The sequence below is a fragment of the Plutella xylostella genome, chromosome 31 (genome assembly GCF_932276165.1).
Source record: "Plutella xylostella chromosome 31, ilPluXylo3.1, whole genome shotgun sequence".
In the NCBI taxonomy this organism is placed as follows: domain Eukaryota; kingdom Metazoa; phylum Arthropoda; class Insecta; order Lepidoptera; family Plutellidae; genus Plutella; species Plutella xylostella.
This window is the reverse complement of record NC_064011.1, coordinates 1,045,105-1,060,725: the sequence shown is the minus strand read 5'-3', so window position 1 is coordinate 1,060,725 and position 15,621 is coordinate 1,045,105. Positions and strand designations below refer to the sequence as shown.

The 15,621-nt window shown below is 38.7% G+C and overlaps 1 protein-coding gene across 1 annotated transcript in view; it reads right to left on the bottom strand.

Annotated features, from left to right (window-relative positions):
- LOC105392263 overlaps positions 1–15,621 on the bottom strand; it is a 39,919-nt gene that overhangs the window by 15,435 nt on the left and 8,863 nt on the right. The window contains exons 3-4 of the mRNA XM_038114433.2: positions 6,853–6,994; positions 3,816–4,006 (exon numbers count right to left, since the gene is read on the bottom strand). Of these exons, the coding sequence (XP_037970361.2) occupies positions 3,816–4,006; positions 6,853–6,994 (333 nt within the window). The remainder of the gene's footprint in view (positions 1–3,815; positions 4,007–6,852; positions 6,995–15,621) is intronic.

Sequence of the window (15,621 nt, the reverse complement as noted above, 5' to 3'; positions counted from 1 at the left end):
TGACACTCTAATCGACTTGATACTTACATCTGATAGCTCCCTTATTGTCAATCATGGCCAATGTCTAGCGCCTGGTTTTTCTAGGCATGACCTAATCTTCTGCTCATATAAATTACGTATCCCGAAAACAAAACCAGTGGTCTTGCTCCAACGAAATTTTGCGAAGATGGATGTGGAGAAGCTCCAACATGATGCTTCCTTGATTCAATGGAGTGATATGCAGGACCTGCCTAACATTGACGACAAGGTTGCATTCCTATGTTCCAACATAATTAGGATTTTTGACAAACATGCTCCAGTCCGTCCTGTAAAATTAAAGCATCGTCCTACTCCATGGATTACCGACTCCGTCCGAAAGGCTATGGCCCATCGTGACCGGCTATTTCGTCGGTACAAAAAAGATCGGACCGATGAAAATTGGTCCTCTTGTAAAGTTGCAAGGAATCGGTGTAACAAGCTGTGTAGGAACGCTAAACGCCGATATATTTTTGAACAAATCGAATTATCTTCACCTGCAGGGATTTGGAAATTCCTCAGGTCTCTTGGCGTGGGAAAACCTCCAAAAGTTGATGCTCAAATACCATTTGACATTAACCATCTTAATGTTCACTTTACCTCGCTTCCCCCATTTGATCCTCAAATTAAGATATTATCTTTAAATAACATTAAGAACACCATAATTCCCGCGCCAGACATTGACTCATTTAAATTTTCACCAGCTACACGGGAGGAGATCAAGAAGATTATTCTTTCACAGAAGTCCAAAGCTGTGGGTCATGACAACATAGGACGCATTATGATTGCAACCCTCCTCGATATCCTCCTCCCTGCCATAACACATATTGTCAATCATTCACTCTCCTCTGGTCAGTTCCCAAATCTTTGGCTCAAAGCCTTCGTGCTTCCTCTTCCCAAGGTCCCTGTCCCCTCTGCTCCCAATGAATACCGCCCTATCTCCATTCTTCCCTTCCTGTCCAAAATACTTGAATCGGTAGTTCATCATCAATTGACTACGTTCCTAACGAAAGGCAATCTCCTAAACCCATTTCAGTCTGGTTTCCGGCCGGGTCATAGTACGACCACAGCTTTACTGAAAGTGACTGAAGATATCAGGTGTGCCATGGAGGATCGGCGGGTGACAATACTGGTCCTGGTGGACTTTAGCAATGCGTTCAACGCCGTCGACCACGACTTGTTGCTTGCCGTTCTTCAATGTCACAAGATCTCCGACCCCGCTGTTAGCTGGTTCTCTTCTTATCTTCGTGGTCGTCAGCAGGCAATACGCTGTGGCCCTTCGGTCATATCTGACTGGGCTAACTTGTCTGCTGGTGTTCCTCAAGGCGGCATTCTATCTCCCTTACTTTTTTCAACATTTATTAACCTTGTAACCTCTAATCTTAAATGTTCCTATCACTTGTATGCCGATGACTTGCAAATTTACAACCAGGTCAAGCTTGATGAGCTAGACGCGGGCATTGCTGGGGTGAACGGTGATCTCGAGCAGATACTTCAATGGTCTCGAAACTTCGGCATCTCCGTTAATCCCAGCAAATGTCAAGCCATAATCGTAGGGGGTTCACGGCTATTATCAGGTCTGGACTATGCTGCTGTGCCGCCAGTTAAATATGATGGTAGAGTGGTACCTTTCTCTCCAACTGTTACTGATCTTGGCCTGATGATTGACCAAAACCTGAGTTGGGAACCACAGCTGGACAAAGTGTCCCGCAAAATTTACGCCTCTCTCCACTCCCTTCTTCGCATGAAAAATTTCCTTCCGCAGCACACTAAACTCGCTTTAGTTAATTCTCTCCTTCTACCCATTATAGACTATGCGGATGTGTGCTACCTGGACCTGACTGAAGCACTGCTCAGTAAGCTTGAACGCTTACTGAACACCTGCATTCGTTTTGTTTTTGGGCTCCGTAAATATGATCACGTGTCTCAGTACCGCTCAAAACTAAAATGGCTTCCCATTCGCGATCGTAGGAACTTGCGTATCCTTTGTCTTCTTTTCTCTGTCCTCCACGAGCCTAATACTCCCCCCTATCTTAAGTCAATGTTCCAATTTCTTTCAGATACCCACTCCAGGCAGCTTCGCTCCTCTCACAATTTGCTTTTAGCTTTGCCCTCCTTCCGCTCTGGCTTTATGTCTGATTCCTTTGCGGTTACAGCTGTTCGACTTTGGAACGATCTTCCTGACAATATTAGAAAAGCCCCTTCCCGCAACGTGTTTAAACGCTTAACTCGTGCTCACTACCTCAGCAAGTATGACAGCCTATCTTGAACCTAATGTAAATGATATTAATAATAGGTATATATTAATCTATTTCTTCGGTATACATATATATTTATAGAATTATATATTATAGTTTATTATTATATTATTTCTATTTGTGTATTCTATTAATACAAGTATATATTTATAGTTTATTATTATATTATTTCTATTTATGTATTCTATTTTTATTGTTAGGTACAATAATTATTGAGTGACATTGCAATTTCTTTCTTTTTTTTTCTCTTTTTTTTTTGCACACCTTTAACATTATTTCTCCTGTACTTCCTGTGGGTTGACTGGTAGAAAATGCTTTTAGCATTAAGTCCACCCTTTGTACACTTATTTATATATTTGTGCAATAAAGGATTAAATAAATAAATAATAAATAAATAAATACTTACCCCAGTTTTTTTGCTTTGTTTTTGTATGTGACACACCATCTGCATCTGGTTTGTATGTTGTAAATCAAAGTCAAAAGCTAGTACGAAATAAAATTACAGGTTACCCAATGAAAGAACTAACTGTATTGCAAATAACTGGTTTACTGAGATAGAAAATGGTCTGCTGACTTAGTTCTGATCCATTGCTTCTATATGTTCACTTACTATGATATTATTAACTAGGTACGTATATTGGAGATGTGGTCAGTGGAATGTTTTTGTTATTTTTTTGCACTTCCCTACTTTCTGCTCCTGAACCTCCTGCAGGTTGACTGGTAGAGAATGCTCTTAGCATTAAGTCCACCTCATTGTACATCTACTTTTGTAAATTGTGCAATAAAAGCATAAATAAATAAATAAATGTTTAAAGGTAAGCTTCCACTTGTCGGTATCGTACGTATCGCACTAAAAGGATTGTCATAAATATGGAGAAACGGCGTCGGCAATACCGATGAAGTGGACGCACTTGTATGAAACATTTATCTCATCATCTTCACCTCACTAAAATCATAGACACAGCCTCCGTCCACAGCGAACCTGGCACCTTCAGAATACACAGTCATTATATAACCACTACACCGTCCAATCATCTAAATCTAAATAAATCATTGCTCAGTCACACTCACCTCACAAAATTAAATGAAATTCAGTCCTTTAGAAGCTGCCACAGACAGATAAAACATACTATACACGATAAACTTATAACACCCTTCTTTTCTTCACACCTTCCGGTCACCTTAACAAGGACAACATTTATCACACAGACATTTTTTAAACAATTTCTCGACATCACTAAAAGTTAACTGGTAGAGAATGCCTAGTAGCATTAAGTTCGCCTTTGTACATTTTTTTTATGTGCAATAAAGAATATAATATATAATAATAACTAGCTGCTCCCGCGCGCTTCACTTCGCCTTAAAAAGTTTTTCCGTGGGAATTCCGGGATAAAAAGTAGCCTATGATCTTTCCCAGGGTCTAGATCGTATATGTATACCAAATTTCATTCAAATCGGTTCAGTAGTTTTGGCGTAATAGAGTGACAGACAGACAGACACAGATACTTTCGCATTTATAATATTAGTTAGGATATCACTCACCTCTGTAACATCATGCATAGACCCAGCCCGCTTCCACAGCGGATGCCGGCCCGCGCGCCCCGCGCCCCCCGCCCCCCGCCCCGCCTGCACCTCGAGCTGCACCGGGTATGGCGACGCCAGGGACAGGATGCTGACGGCGTCTTCGAGGGGAGTGCCGGAGAGCTGGATCTTTATGCTCTTGATGCGGTCGCCTGGAAGGGTTGGGAGTGTTAGTTGTGACGGGCGAAGGCGTGATTGGTTGAGAATTGGCAGAAAATGTAGCAAAGATGATGATTGGACACACACGTACAGACGTTGGACACAGGATATAAAGAATACGCTTTAGAAAGAGCTAAGTATGCTGAATTAGCTATATGAATGACCACATCAGAAATGTACAATTCACATCAATATATTCTAGTGCTTCCTGCAACCGTACCACAAGCGACACATTAGCAATTAACAATCCATAAGTAGCGTCGAACATCTGTCAGATCGATACAAGTTACGTCAGATTTGGCAAGCGAGCGGTTTGGGTAAGTAATACGAGGTATAAAAACGAATAGTATAACATTGACAAGGTATACGCCCATATTATATAAATTTATTAAGTATAACGTTCACTGTGTATAACAAACGGAAGGTATAATTACTAAATACATAATTTCGTAAAGGATAACGTTCAAAAAGTATAATTTCAATTGATATAACGATTAAAATGTATAACGTTCATAATATATAACGTTTATAATATATATTACTCAACGGATATAATATCACTATGTATAAATGAACAAATATTATTATTAGAGCTATGTTGGGAGACGCTCCGCTCCGCTTCGCTGCGCTCCGCTTTGGTTTCGACGAACATGTGCAACTAACACACTCCTCCTCGCTTTGCTCGTCGTCGCACCTATCTTTAGGTTTTGGTGCTAGGGGGATTGGCGGCGTTAGGTAATTAAACACAGATTATGTGATATGAGTAGAACTTTATACAAAATGATAGTATATATTTTAGTTGATATACGTAATGTATGTTATACGAATTGATATTAGTCCTCGTGAGTGTTAGTTATTTTGATCTTATATGAAATGTACGTTATGCGAATTGAATCTTATACCTTATGAAAATATAGATGTTGTTGTTATACGTAACGTTCCTTATATGTTGTGAACGTTATTAATGTGAAATTATACATTTCGTTTTTATACGTCGCAATACGCACCCGAGCGGTTTGCTAATGTTCGGTGGTGGTAACTTAACTGCTCGGGCTACTACCGGCCAAACTTAGTTACTTCTTTTTACAGTTCAAAAAACGTGTCTTTAGCTTTGTTGTGTTATTTATAAACACTGATGTTGTCTGTTCAAACCGGAAGTAGGTAGCTGTTTGAAATATTAAACTAAACTTATAAAAAAACAAAACGAAACGACCTCCAAGCGTCTACCATAGACAATAGTCTGTTGAAGTGACCTCTACACAGCTGTGAGTAATCAATAACAATGTAGAAGACCATTATCTTAATTATTTGTGCACAAACGTCTTTTAGTTTAAATTTTAAACGTCTAATCTTTAACACGTACACTGCACCCAATCTTGAATCTCTTAGTCCATCCAAAGGTTGTCTGGTAAGGATAGCTTTACGTGATAAGCTCTTTTGATCTATAATCTATCTATGTTGCTACTGCTGTTATATCTACGGCTATGTTGGAATCTTTGCTAAATAAATAAATATTTAGAGATTCTTCGGTGACTAAAACTAGACCTAGACTTGGGTTTGTCAGTTTTGTCACCGTGGTGAAAGGATTGGCTAGGCAGACTACACTGTATAGGAGTGGCCAGATATCTGTGTATGTAGACTGTATGTACGAAGAAGCCTCCCCATAGTGACGTCCAACTGTACCTTATCCGAATGAGGCAATCCATGATGAAACATTAAACATAATAAGCCGACTGGCTATTAAAAACTGGATTAAGATTGAAGAACTTAATTGATTTAGTAATTTATTGCCTGTTTCCGAGCACTCAAAAGTGGTTTCTTAATTTTAATAGGATTTAGCACGATATTCGACTATTGAAAGCACTTAACAAGTAGATACTTCTACTTATATTATAATTTCAGCGATCGTTTAAAAAAAATATAACTATTTTTAATTTATCTATTTAGGACTAGCTGCGACATAGCTGTCAAAATATGCAAGCTGAAGTGGAAGTGGGCTGGTCATATCTGCTGAAGAACCGATAACCGTCGGAGTAGACGAGTTCTCGAGTGGAGACCACGAACAGGCAAACGCACCGTGGGACGCCCTCCTGCCCGCTGGACGGACGACCTTAGGCGGATAGCCGGTAGTGATTGAGTGTTGTGGCGCTCCTTGGTAGAAGCCTATGTCCAGCAGTGGATAATTAAGGGCTGATGATGATGAATGAATTTACTGATGCTCATAGAAACACATCTACTTACTACCTAGAGTAAGTACTTACTAAGTTTTTTAATAACCTCCAACTGTGGTGGTGGACCATTACTTCCGTAATTGTATTGTATGAAGCGTAACAGTTTTTTTGTCAGGTATCTCGGTATGGTGTTTATATTTCAATAGAATATCTATTTCAATATGGCAGTAGGTATGTTTACAGTAAGTACCTATTATGACAATATCATAAGGGTGGCAAAAACCTTAGTCATTTTAAAGGACTTAAAAGTTTTCTATTGTTGATAAAGTTTACGTACAAATAAATAAAAAACAGCTCTGTGCCCTGGATAAAATGCATCCTAAGAGCTTTATGTATGCTCCTATTAAAATCATTAAGTATGGTATAAAATGATGATGATGAAATCTTGTTATCCCTCATCAGAGTCATCAGGGATAAAGGGCTTGAAGAAGGCTTTTCCACTGCTCCCAATCCTGCGCGGCAGCTTTATACCGTACCACCACCGACAATCGTACAAAACGTCAGATTTGACAAGCGAGCGAGGGCCTGTGGGCCTACCACCAGGCCCACAGGAGCTACAAATTCATTGCGATGTCGTTACCTACTATCAAACACTCTCCAGTACTCACCAACTTGCAGGTTGGCCGCGGCGGCTGGCCCGCTCTTCAGCAGCGAGTGCACGATCACCCCCTCCCGCGCGCCGCCCCCGCACCGGAACCCCAGCCCCGTGAAGTCCCGCGCCCACAGGCTCACGAGCCGTGTCCGAGGTTCCTGCGTAAACAAGGGATAAAATACGTTATTGTTGAGCGTTAGAAGTCATAAAAGTGTTTGTAGAGTCGTTTGTTATGGTAATATTGTTGAGATATATGGGGAACAATATAGGTCTCAAGAGCAATCCTTGGGGTACGCCGGAACCCCTGCCCCATCAAGTGCAAGGTTCCTGGATAAACAAGGGATAAAACTGGTTGTACTCGTAGTATTGTCTGCTATGTAATAGAGGTCTTAGACGCGATCCTTGGGGTACACTGGAGAAAATGTGAAGAAATAATTTGGGTTGAAGTGGCGCGTTCGAGGTATCAGGAGGTTGATGTTAACTTGAAATCATGGATAGCTCTCGTATCATCTATTTCGTTCACCTAGTTATATGTACTATTGTTAATACATGGTGTTAAATAATAGAGGACCCAGGAGTGATCCTTATAGTCGATTATTGCCTTGCATAACGGTCAATCAACACTCCACTCTAGTGGACATGCACCCAATAGATAGATTCTATATTGTATAGGTACGTACATGCCCTTTAAAACTTTTGTAAGGTTACCACCTACTGTAAAGAACATCGTAAGCTTTCCAATTTCCCCAAGATGGGACTCTAAATGGTTTGTTGTGTTTATTTACTCAGTGACAAAGGAGAAACTGGCTGTGTGTGTGAAAGTTCCATTACATATACAGTGTACATAGCTCAGCTATAGCTAGCTTGAGGAAAAGTCTACTGCAAATAAGTATGTTTCGAAATGTTTCCATCAGTATGGGAGTTTAAAGGAAAAAAAATAAAAAGGTGAATAAGTAACTAAATCAGTTATAAGTTTTAGTAGTAGTAATAAGTAATAACCAAGGCAACCATTTTCTTGCTATATTTTTTCTTAATCTTCCTTGCGTAAAATATGATATAGGTATATTTTTTTGTTATTATAAGTAATTACATTATAACTACAGATTTATAAGGTTTGTTTGCTCTTAGTGACTAAAGTCTCAGTAAAGGGGAAATAAACTAACACTGCATTGTAGGTATATTAAATTGTCTATTATAATATCAATCAAAAGCTGCAGCCTACCCACAGAGATACAACATGAAGCCTACTTTCCCAATCACTCACTCATCGCTAACTATTTCAATTCAATTCACACACGAAATTGCGACAAAATGTGACATAACATCTGCGCTATTCTGTACGGTAGAACCTTTCCAAAGTGGTTTAGTCCATTTTAGCTAGCTATTTGTATAACCTACCGACGTTGGCTAACGTTAAAAAAACCAAAACATTGAACACTAAAAGACTCATAACTTTTGAACGGGTAAGCCGATTTTGATTGAAATATGGCTAAGGACACGGGGTAACATTAACTATACGCTGAACAAAACAATTCGCAAAAAAAATCGGTGTCGGCTTTATTTAAAGGAATAATCGACTTAACAATCAACTAAACTGTAATTAGTAATCTTACGGAATTCTGACAGTTATCAATTTTAGACAAATCAGAGATCACAAACCTTTTTGGGCTGGGCAATTTTTCAATACGAGTCTGGACATCTGAGACTATAATATATTTTTTTTAGTCCCTGTATACATTTTATTAAGTGCGGCGCTCCAAATTAAAAGGGGATTTACCTACGGTGAGGAATAATTACCGTACCTAAATATATCACAAACAGTGAAAAATAATCTCAATTATCTTATATAATTATCGCTGTCGTAGAAAATATATCTAAAAACAACTAGTAATTCTTTTTGAAACGGTAGCCGTAGTACGCCGATGTCAGGCCGACGTTGCGTTCGTTTTTGAATAGAGGTAAAAAAAAGAGATGTCGCTCTATAAAATTCTATTGTGTGCACTGACTGGCTTGCGTGACGTCACAGCAAACTGTGCGACTAAAATGTGCGGTGGAGGTACCAAATTAGCAATACAGGTGAAATTGTGTCAGCGACTCATCGCTGGGAGTAAGACAGCAGAACACGTTTCTTCGTCATCGGTTCTTCGACAGATGTGACCAGCCCACTGCCACTTAAGCTTACTAACTCGGTGAGCTATGTCGGTGACTTTAGTTCTCTGTCAGATTACTTCGTTCCGGATGCGATCTTTCAGAGAGACTCCAAGCATAGCTATTTCCATAGCTCGCTGAGTGACCTTCAGTTTGTGAACCAGTCCCACTGTCAGTGTCCACGTTTCAGCCCCATAGGTCATAACCGGTAGGACACACTGATCAAAGACTTTCGTCTTGAGACTTTGTGGTATGGGCGACGAGAAGACTTGACGAAGTTTGCCAAATGCTGCCCAGCCCAATTGTATTCTTCTATTGACCTCTGATTGGAAGTTGTTTCTACCCAGCTGCAGAGTCTGTCCAATCGCATCCAGTGGCGTGCTTTGGAAGGGAATACGTCCAGCAGTGAACTGCTATAGGTATGATGATGGATGGATAATGATGGATTTGTTTATAAAAAAATCTACCTAATCATCACTAATATCATCATCATTATCAATATCTTCATCATCAGCATCGCTGACATTAATTATTAGAGACTCTGTAACTCTGTCAATAAAATCGTCGAGAGTGCACATCTTATCTTCGTCTTTTATTGTTTGGCTGATGCATTCTTGCCATTTCTCAGGAGTAACATTTCTTCTAGTAATAGTTTTTTAACTTCCGCCATTTTGTAAGTTGTGTTGTGTCTTGCGACATGCCCCTTCACTTGAGCCCACACCAATTCTAAAGGGGTTTAGCTCACAATTATATGGGGGCAGTCTAAGCACAGTAATGCCTTGTGCTGCGGCCATTTCGTCCACTATACACTTTTGGTATTTGTGTTTCTCCTGACCCACAATTTCCAACAAATTCACCTTTAACATTTTTTCTTCAAAATTTAAATCTAAATACATAGGTACATAAACATTTATAAAATTTTGAATATTTGTTTATTAGCCCTAATATATTGTCATATGTCAATATGGTGCAGTTCCAATAATCTTACATACATACCGAACATGTATTTACCGAATAGACAATCTTTTTTTGAAATTGATTAAAAAGGTTTATTATCCCTGAATTTAGTAGGAAGTGATGCCATGCTAAAGAATAAAATAAAGCAATTAAAATTAATTCGATACATTGGTCGTGAGTCGTGATCCTACTTCATATTATAAATACGAAAGTTTGTAAGTGTATGTGTGTATGTATGTATGTATGTATGTGTGTATGTTTGTTACTTCTTCACGTCAAAACGGCTAAACCGATTTTAATGAAATTTGGAATGGAGTTAGCTGACACCCTGGATTAACACATATGTTACTTTTATCGCGGAATTCCCACGGGAAAACTTATTTAGGCGAAGCGAAGCTCGCGGGAACAGCTATTATATTGAAATATTTGTTATTTTTGTATTAGATTACTTGAGCAAGTAAATATTTAGATTTATCTTTTTGTATAAAAATATTAAGAAAAAATTATTGCCCAGAAATGGATCGCAATTTTTCCTTTTTTCGGTAAAGAACTTTTTTAGTAGCATCACTTATAAAATGTCAGAATTCTTTCCAATAAAAAATCAGAGATTAGTATAGAATTCATGAGAGATACCTAACCACAATAGGGATGCATCTGACGATGCTATTCTGTGGCAACTCGTTCGCTATTCTTCTCTCTGCACTATTACGTCATGTGGCTCACTTACTCTGTGGTCTTATCTGACAGCTGATAACAATCTGATCATGACAGTTTGGCAGGGCGTTTGCAAAATAAAATAATAAGAGAGTCTTTGGCATAGATTCTCACTTGTGTAAATATTCAATCCTACTCAACGACAAATAAGCTAATGCTACTGCATTCCATAAGTACTCAATTTTTGCTTAACTTGACAACATTAATTTAGCCTAACTAATGGCAAAAACATTCGGTATTAAATCTATAACTGTCTCTTTCTGTCCGTATACTGTCAAAGAAAAGCAGCAATAGATTTAATACCGACATTAGCTTAAAGTTAATTTCTGTAATTCAACGTTTGGCTTTTAAATTTTATTGTACCTATCGATATCGGTAGGTACTTAGTTTAGTTTACCTATAGTTTTTATTTTTGCCAAATATTGAAGTTTACGAGAGAATTAAAATTAATTCAATTAAAATTAAGTAGGTAAGTGTACCAGTGCAGTATTTTCTTTCTTTTCACCAGCCACATTTTGACGGATCTTCATAATAAAATAACTTAACATACATAACATAGGAAGTACCCTACCTGTACGATATTTTAATAGGCATACAAAAATGAATAAATCATGAACATTATTTCTATTGTATAACGTGTTATATGAAAGTATCTGTCTATTTATTAAATGTATAGTTAGTTAAGCTACACTTATGAATGTTCGTATCTACCGGTGAAAAATCAGCTCTGTAAGTATAAAATTAATTAACCCTTTTAATATCAACAAACAAGTAAGTAATTCCAACCTTAAAAACATAGTAGTTTAAACCACGTATAACTGGAGTTAAACTGTTACTCTTTCACGCCAAAACTACTGAACGGATTTGAATGAAATATGGTATACATGTCGCAGGCAATTTGTAAGATCTCGCCGTTTACAAACGGCGTCGTCAGTTTACAAACGCTCGCTGTTTTGTAATTTGCCGAAGGCATATTGATAACTCGTTCAATCGTTCTGATTTCGACGAATATTGCAGTTTTAGGGTGACCATGATAAAACACAGTTTGAACTTTGTACAAATGGAAAAAACTGACTTTATTTCAGGATTTCAAGTTAGACTTTTTACTTTTGTTTTCTAAAATGACACGGCAATATACATTTTGCCTTCGGCATATTACAAAACAGCGAGCGTTTGTAAACTGACGACGCCGTATGTAAACGGCGAGTTCATACAAAATGCCTGCGACATACATACGGTCTAGACCCTGGGGAAAGAACATAGGCTACTTTTTATCCCGGAATTCCCACGGGAATACTTTTTAAGGCAAAGCGAAGCGCGCGGGAACAGCTACTCAAGTAATAATTATAAAAAAAAATGAGAATTTATACTTAGATAGAGCAATGAAAACAATCGGCTACCCATCCAACTGTGACCGCGGCTGTCGCTGCTTAACCGACTTGATCGATGGCTTATAAACGGGATCCCTATTCTAGATCACTCAGCAATTCGACAGCGATGGTAAAATAATAATAATATGTGGGGACTAGGGCATGCAATACCGCAATACCGGTATTCGTAATACCGGTATTAGGACCAAAATTCACGCTTTTTTCAATACCGGTATTGAAAGTTAGTACCGGTATTGAAGTAATACCGGAATCGGACTTTTTTAGGCTATAATAAAGCGATTAAGATATAGTATTCCTATGTACTGTGAAAGCGCACTTGTTTCCAACCGTTTGATGCAGTTTTCGGCCGTTTGATATCTACTGTTGTCCATGCGTAAACGGACACTGGATGTAAAATAAAAAAAATTATTGTAAAATTTAAACTAATACTCAATTCTCGTAAAAATCTATTACAAAAAACTGAATTTTATTGCTTTTTCTCGTTTTATTTTGACCTATACGACCTTTAATCACAATATATGCCATTTATTACAAGGAAATCTAATACCGGTATTAATACCGGGATCCCGGTATTGAGTTGCAATACCGGAACTCAATACCGGTATTGAAAATAGTTCCGGTATTGCATGCCCTAGTGGGGACATCTCACACACGGCCATCCGACCCCACGCTAGGCAGAAACTGTGTTATGGGTAGCAGTAGCTGATATATTTTCACAAATACATAGATAGATACATACTTAATATAAATATCAACACCCACGACCCGAGTACAAATATCTGTCTTTAAACAAATATCTGCCCCATCCGGGAATCGAACCCGGGACCTTCGGCATAGCAGTCACGGTCACTAACCACAATTAAAGTAAGAGCACAATTAATACTCTGTACGAATTCAATGTCGCTTTTGAATCGCTAATGTGCTTTGAATAAGCCAGCTACACACATGCAATGTATTGCTCTATTCGTTACTTTTGTACTGTGATAATTTAATTTACGTTACTGAGTACATTATAGCTTGGTTAAGAGTTCGGATATCCGAAAAGCAGTACCGAAGATCGAGGATCATCATCTACCGAATGGGGTAATAATATTTAATCCTAACTAATATTATAAATGCGAAAGTAACTGTGTCTGTCTGTCTGTTACTCTTTCACGCCAAAACTACTGAACGGATTTGAATGAAATTTGGTATACATACGGTCTAGACCCTGAGAAAGAACATAGGCTACTTTTTATCCCGGAATTCCCACGGGAAAACTTTTTAAGGCGAAGCGAAGCTCGCGGGAACAGCTAGTATATTATATGGAGGAACGGCGCGGCGTCTGCATTAAGTTAGTGAGCAATCTCTAAACTCAACTGTGTCCGTTGTCAATCGCAACAACTTGACTGGACGGACAACATATCTGGAATAGTTTCTGCTAATGGAATGTCTACTTACGGGAGATTACAATGCGACTTTAGGGTGCTAATAGGCGGGAAACGACATGAGCTTGTAATAGACGGCGGCGACGCCGACGACAGAATGGTGTAGTGGTTAGTGACCCAGACTGCTATGACGAAGGTCCCAGGTTCGATCCCCGGCAGAGGCAGATATTTGTTGGAAGACATATTTGTAGTCGCGCCTTGGGTGTTTAATATGTATCTATCTATGTATCTGTGTTGATAGGTTGATACCGCGCCCTCCGCGTTCTCAACTGTATCTCAGAGACAGTTGACATATTTTGTTGTTCTCTACAATGCTACAATGATAAATTAAGGAAAAATAATTTTTATAATATGTAATGAAATGTTTGTGTGAAAATTGCTTTTATGTTGATTTTATTGATTAGATGTAATTTTTATTGTATTATTGTGTATGTGATTTGTTACTGTTAAAATTAATTATCATTATAACAAAATTGAGCTTGCTATCGAATTAGGTTACTCTGTAATGATAGAATAAGTTTTAAAAAATAAATAAAAAATACCTATAAATATGAGCTTTCCCATACCCATATATCAGGCTCTGCCTATCATGGGGTCGGATGACCGTGTGTGAAATGACCCCACATATTATTATTACGACTGGTTTCTAGATAGGTATTTCTATGGGATCATTTGGCTGATAGTTTCCTCCTGTCCATAGAAATACACGACTGACAGACTAGTATGCGAGAAAACGTATACTTTTATAGTTTTCGATAAACTATCAAACCTGTACTAGACGGGCACTCGTTGTCTACTTCAGCGACATGTCTCCGGCGGCCAATTGTCAACCTAATGTATAGATATACTTTAGCTGCATTTAGATATTTGCAAGCATTTTCTATGACTACTGATGCGAACGATTACGAGAATTGATGATGATAATATTGAAACATACGCATCCTAACTAATATTATACCTAAATGCGAAAATAACTGTGTCTCTCTGTCTGATGTTACTCTTTCACACCAAAACTACTGAACGGATTTGAATTAAATTTGGTATACATACGGTCTAGACTAGACCCTGAGCTACTTTTTATCCCGGAATTTCCACGGGAAAACTTTTTAAGACAAAGCGAATCGCGCTGGAACAGCTAGTTCAAGAATAAATCTTAAGTTGTGTCTTCAAATCATATCCACCACAGCTAAGGTTGTTGGAAAAATAAAATGGATATGTCGCAGGCATCTGGTTTAATCTCCTGTTTGATTGAACCGCTAGCCCGTTCATTGGATGACGCTACTCAGTTGAATGACTATGCCTGCGACAGATATAAGCTTGTACTAGTTATTATTCTGTGATATACTTAAGTAAAATTGTACTAGATATAAGTACGCAAAAAGTTGAAAATATGCTCTAGTATTTTTTTCGCCATTTCTTCTACTCATATTATGGTCGACAATTTTTTTTTTTTTTTTTTTATTTATACAAAACATTGTGTAACATACACTCACGGGCAATGAAAAAGTTCCACTCAGAAAATGGCGACACCAAACAACACATTTTATTTCTAACATTTCGTTTTAAATTTGAACAAAACAATACCGTTTTTAATTGATAATATCCTGATGCTCTATTAAATGCACTTCAATGTTGCAGAAGGCGACATTAAGCTAGCTTTTTTCGTTAAGAAGTAATTTGGTGCTTTTCTCAGTGGAACTTTTTCATTGCCCGTGAGTGTAGTTAGGTTTTTAAATTAACATGTATGAGAAGGTCCTATCGTGGGAGTAGGGAATAACACAATCTCAGGGTAAAACACAGTGTAAACTATATTGTCAAGGTTCTACAGACACGTAATAATGCAAGTGAGGTAATGTTATTGTAACTAAACTAATGTCCGTTGAAGGCGCGAGCGAGCGTGTAGCCGGGAAACGGGTTGGCGCCGACTGACTGCGCGGGCTTCGCTGGCCGGTGGCGCGAGCGCGGGGTGCGCGCGGGTGAAGGGGAGGACGCGGGACGCGGTCTGCGCAGTAGAGCTGCGCAGTAAAACGGCGCGGCGGCGTGGGACGCTAACCGTTTTCGGCGCGCGATTTGTTTTCGCGGGAAAACGGTTAGCAGTCTATATATATAGGATATCCTCCCCCTCTAGTCCGAACTAAGCGCCCTCGC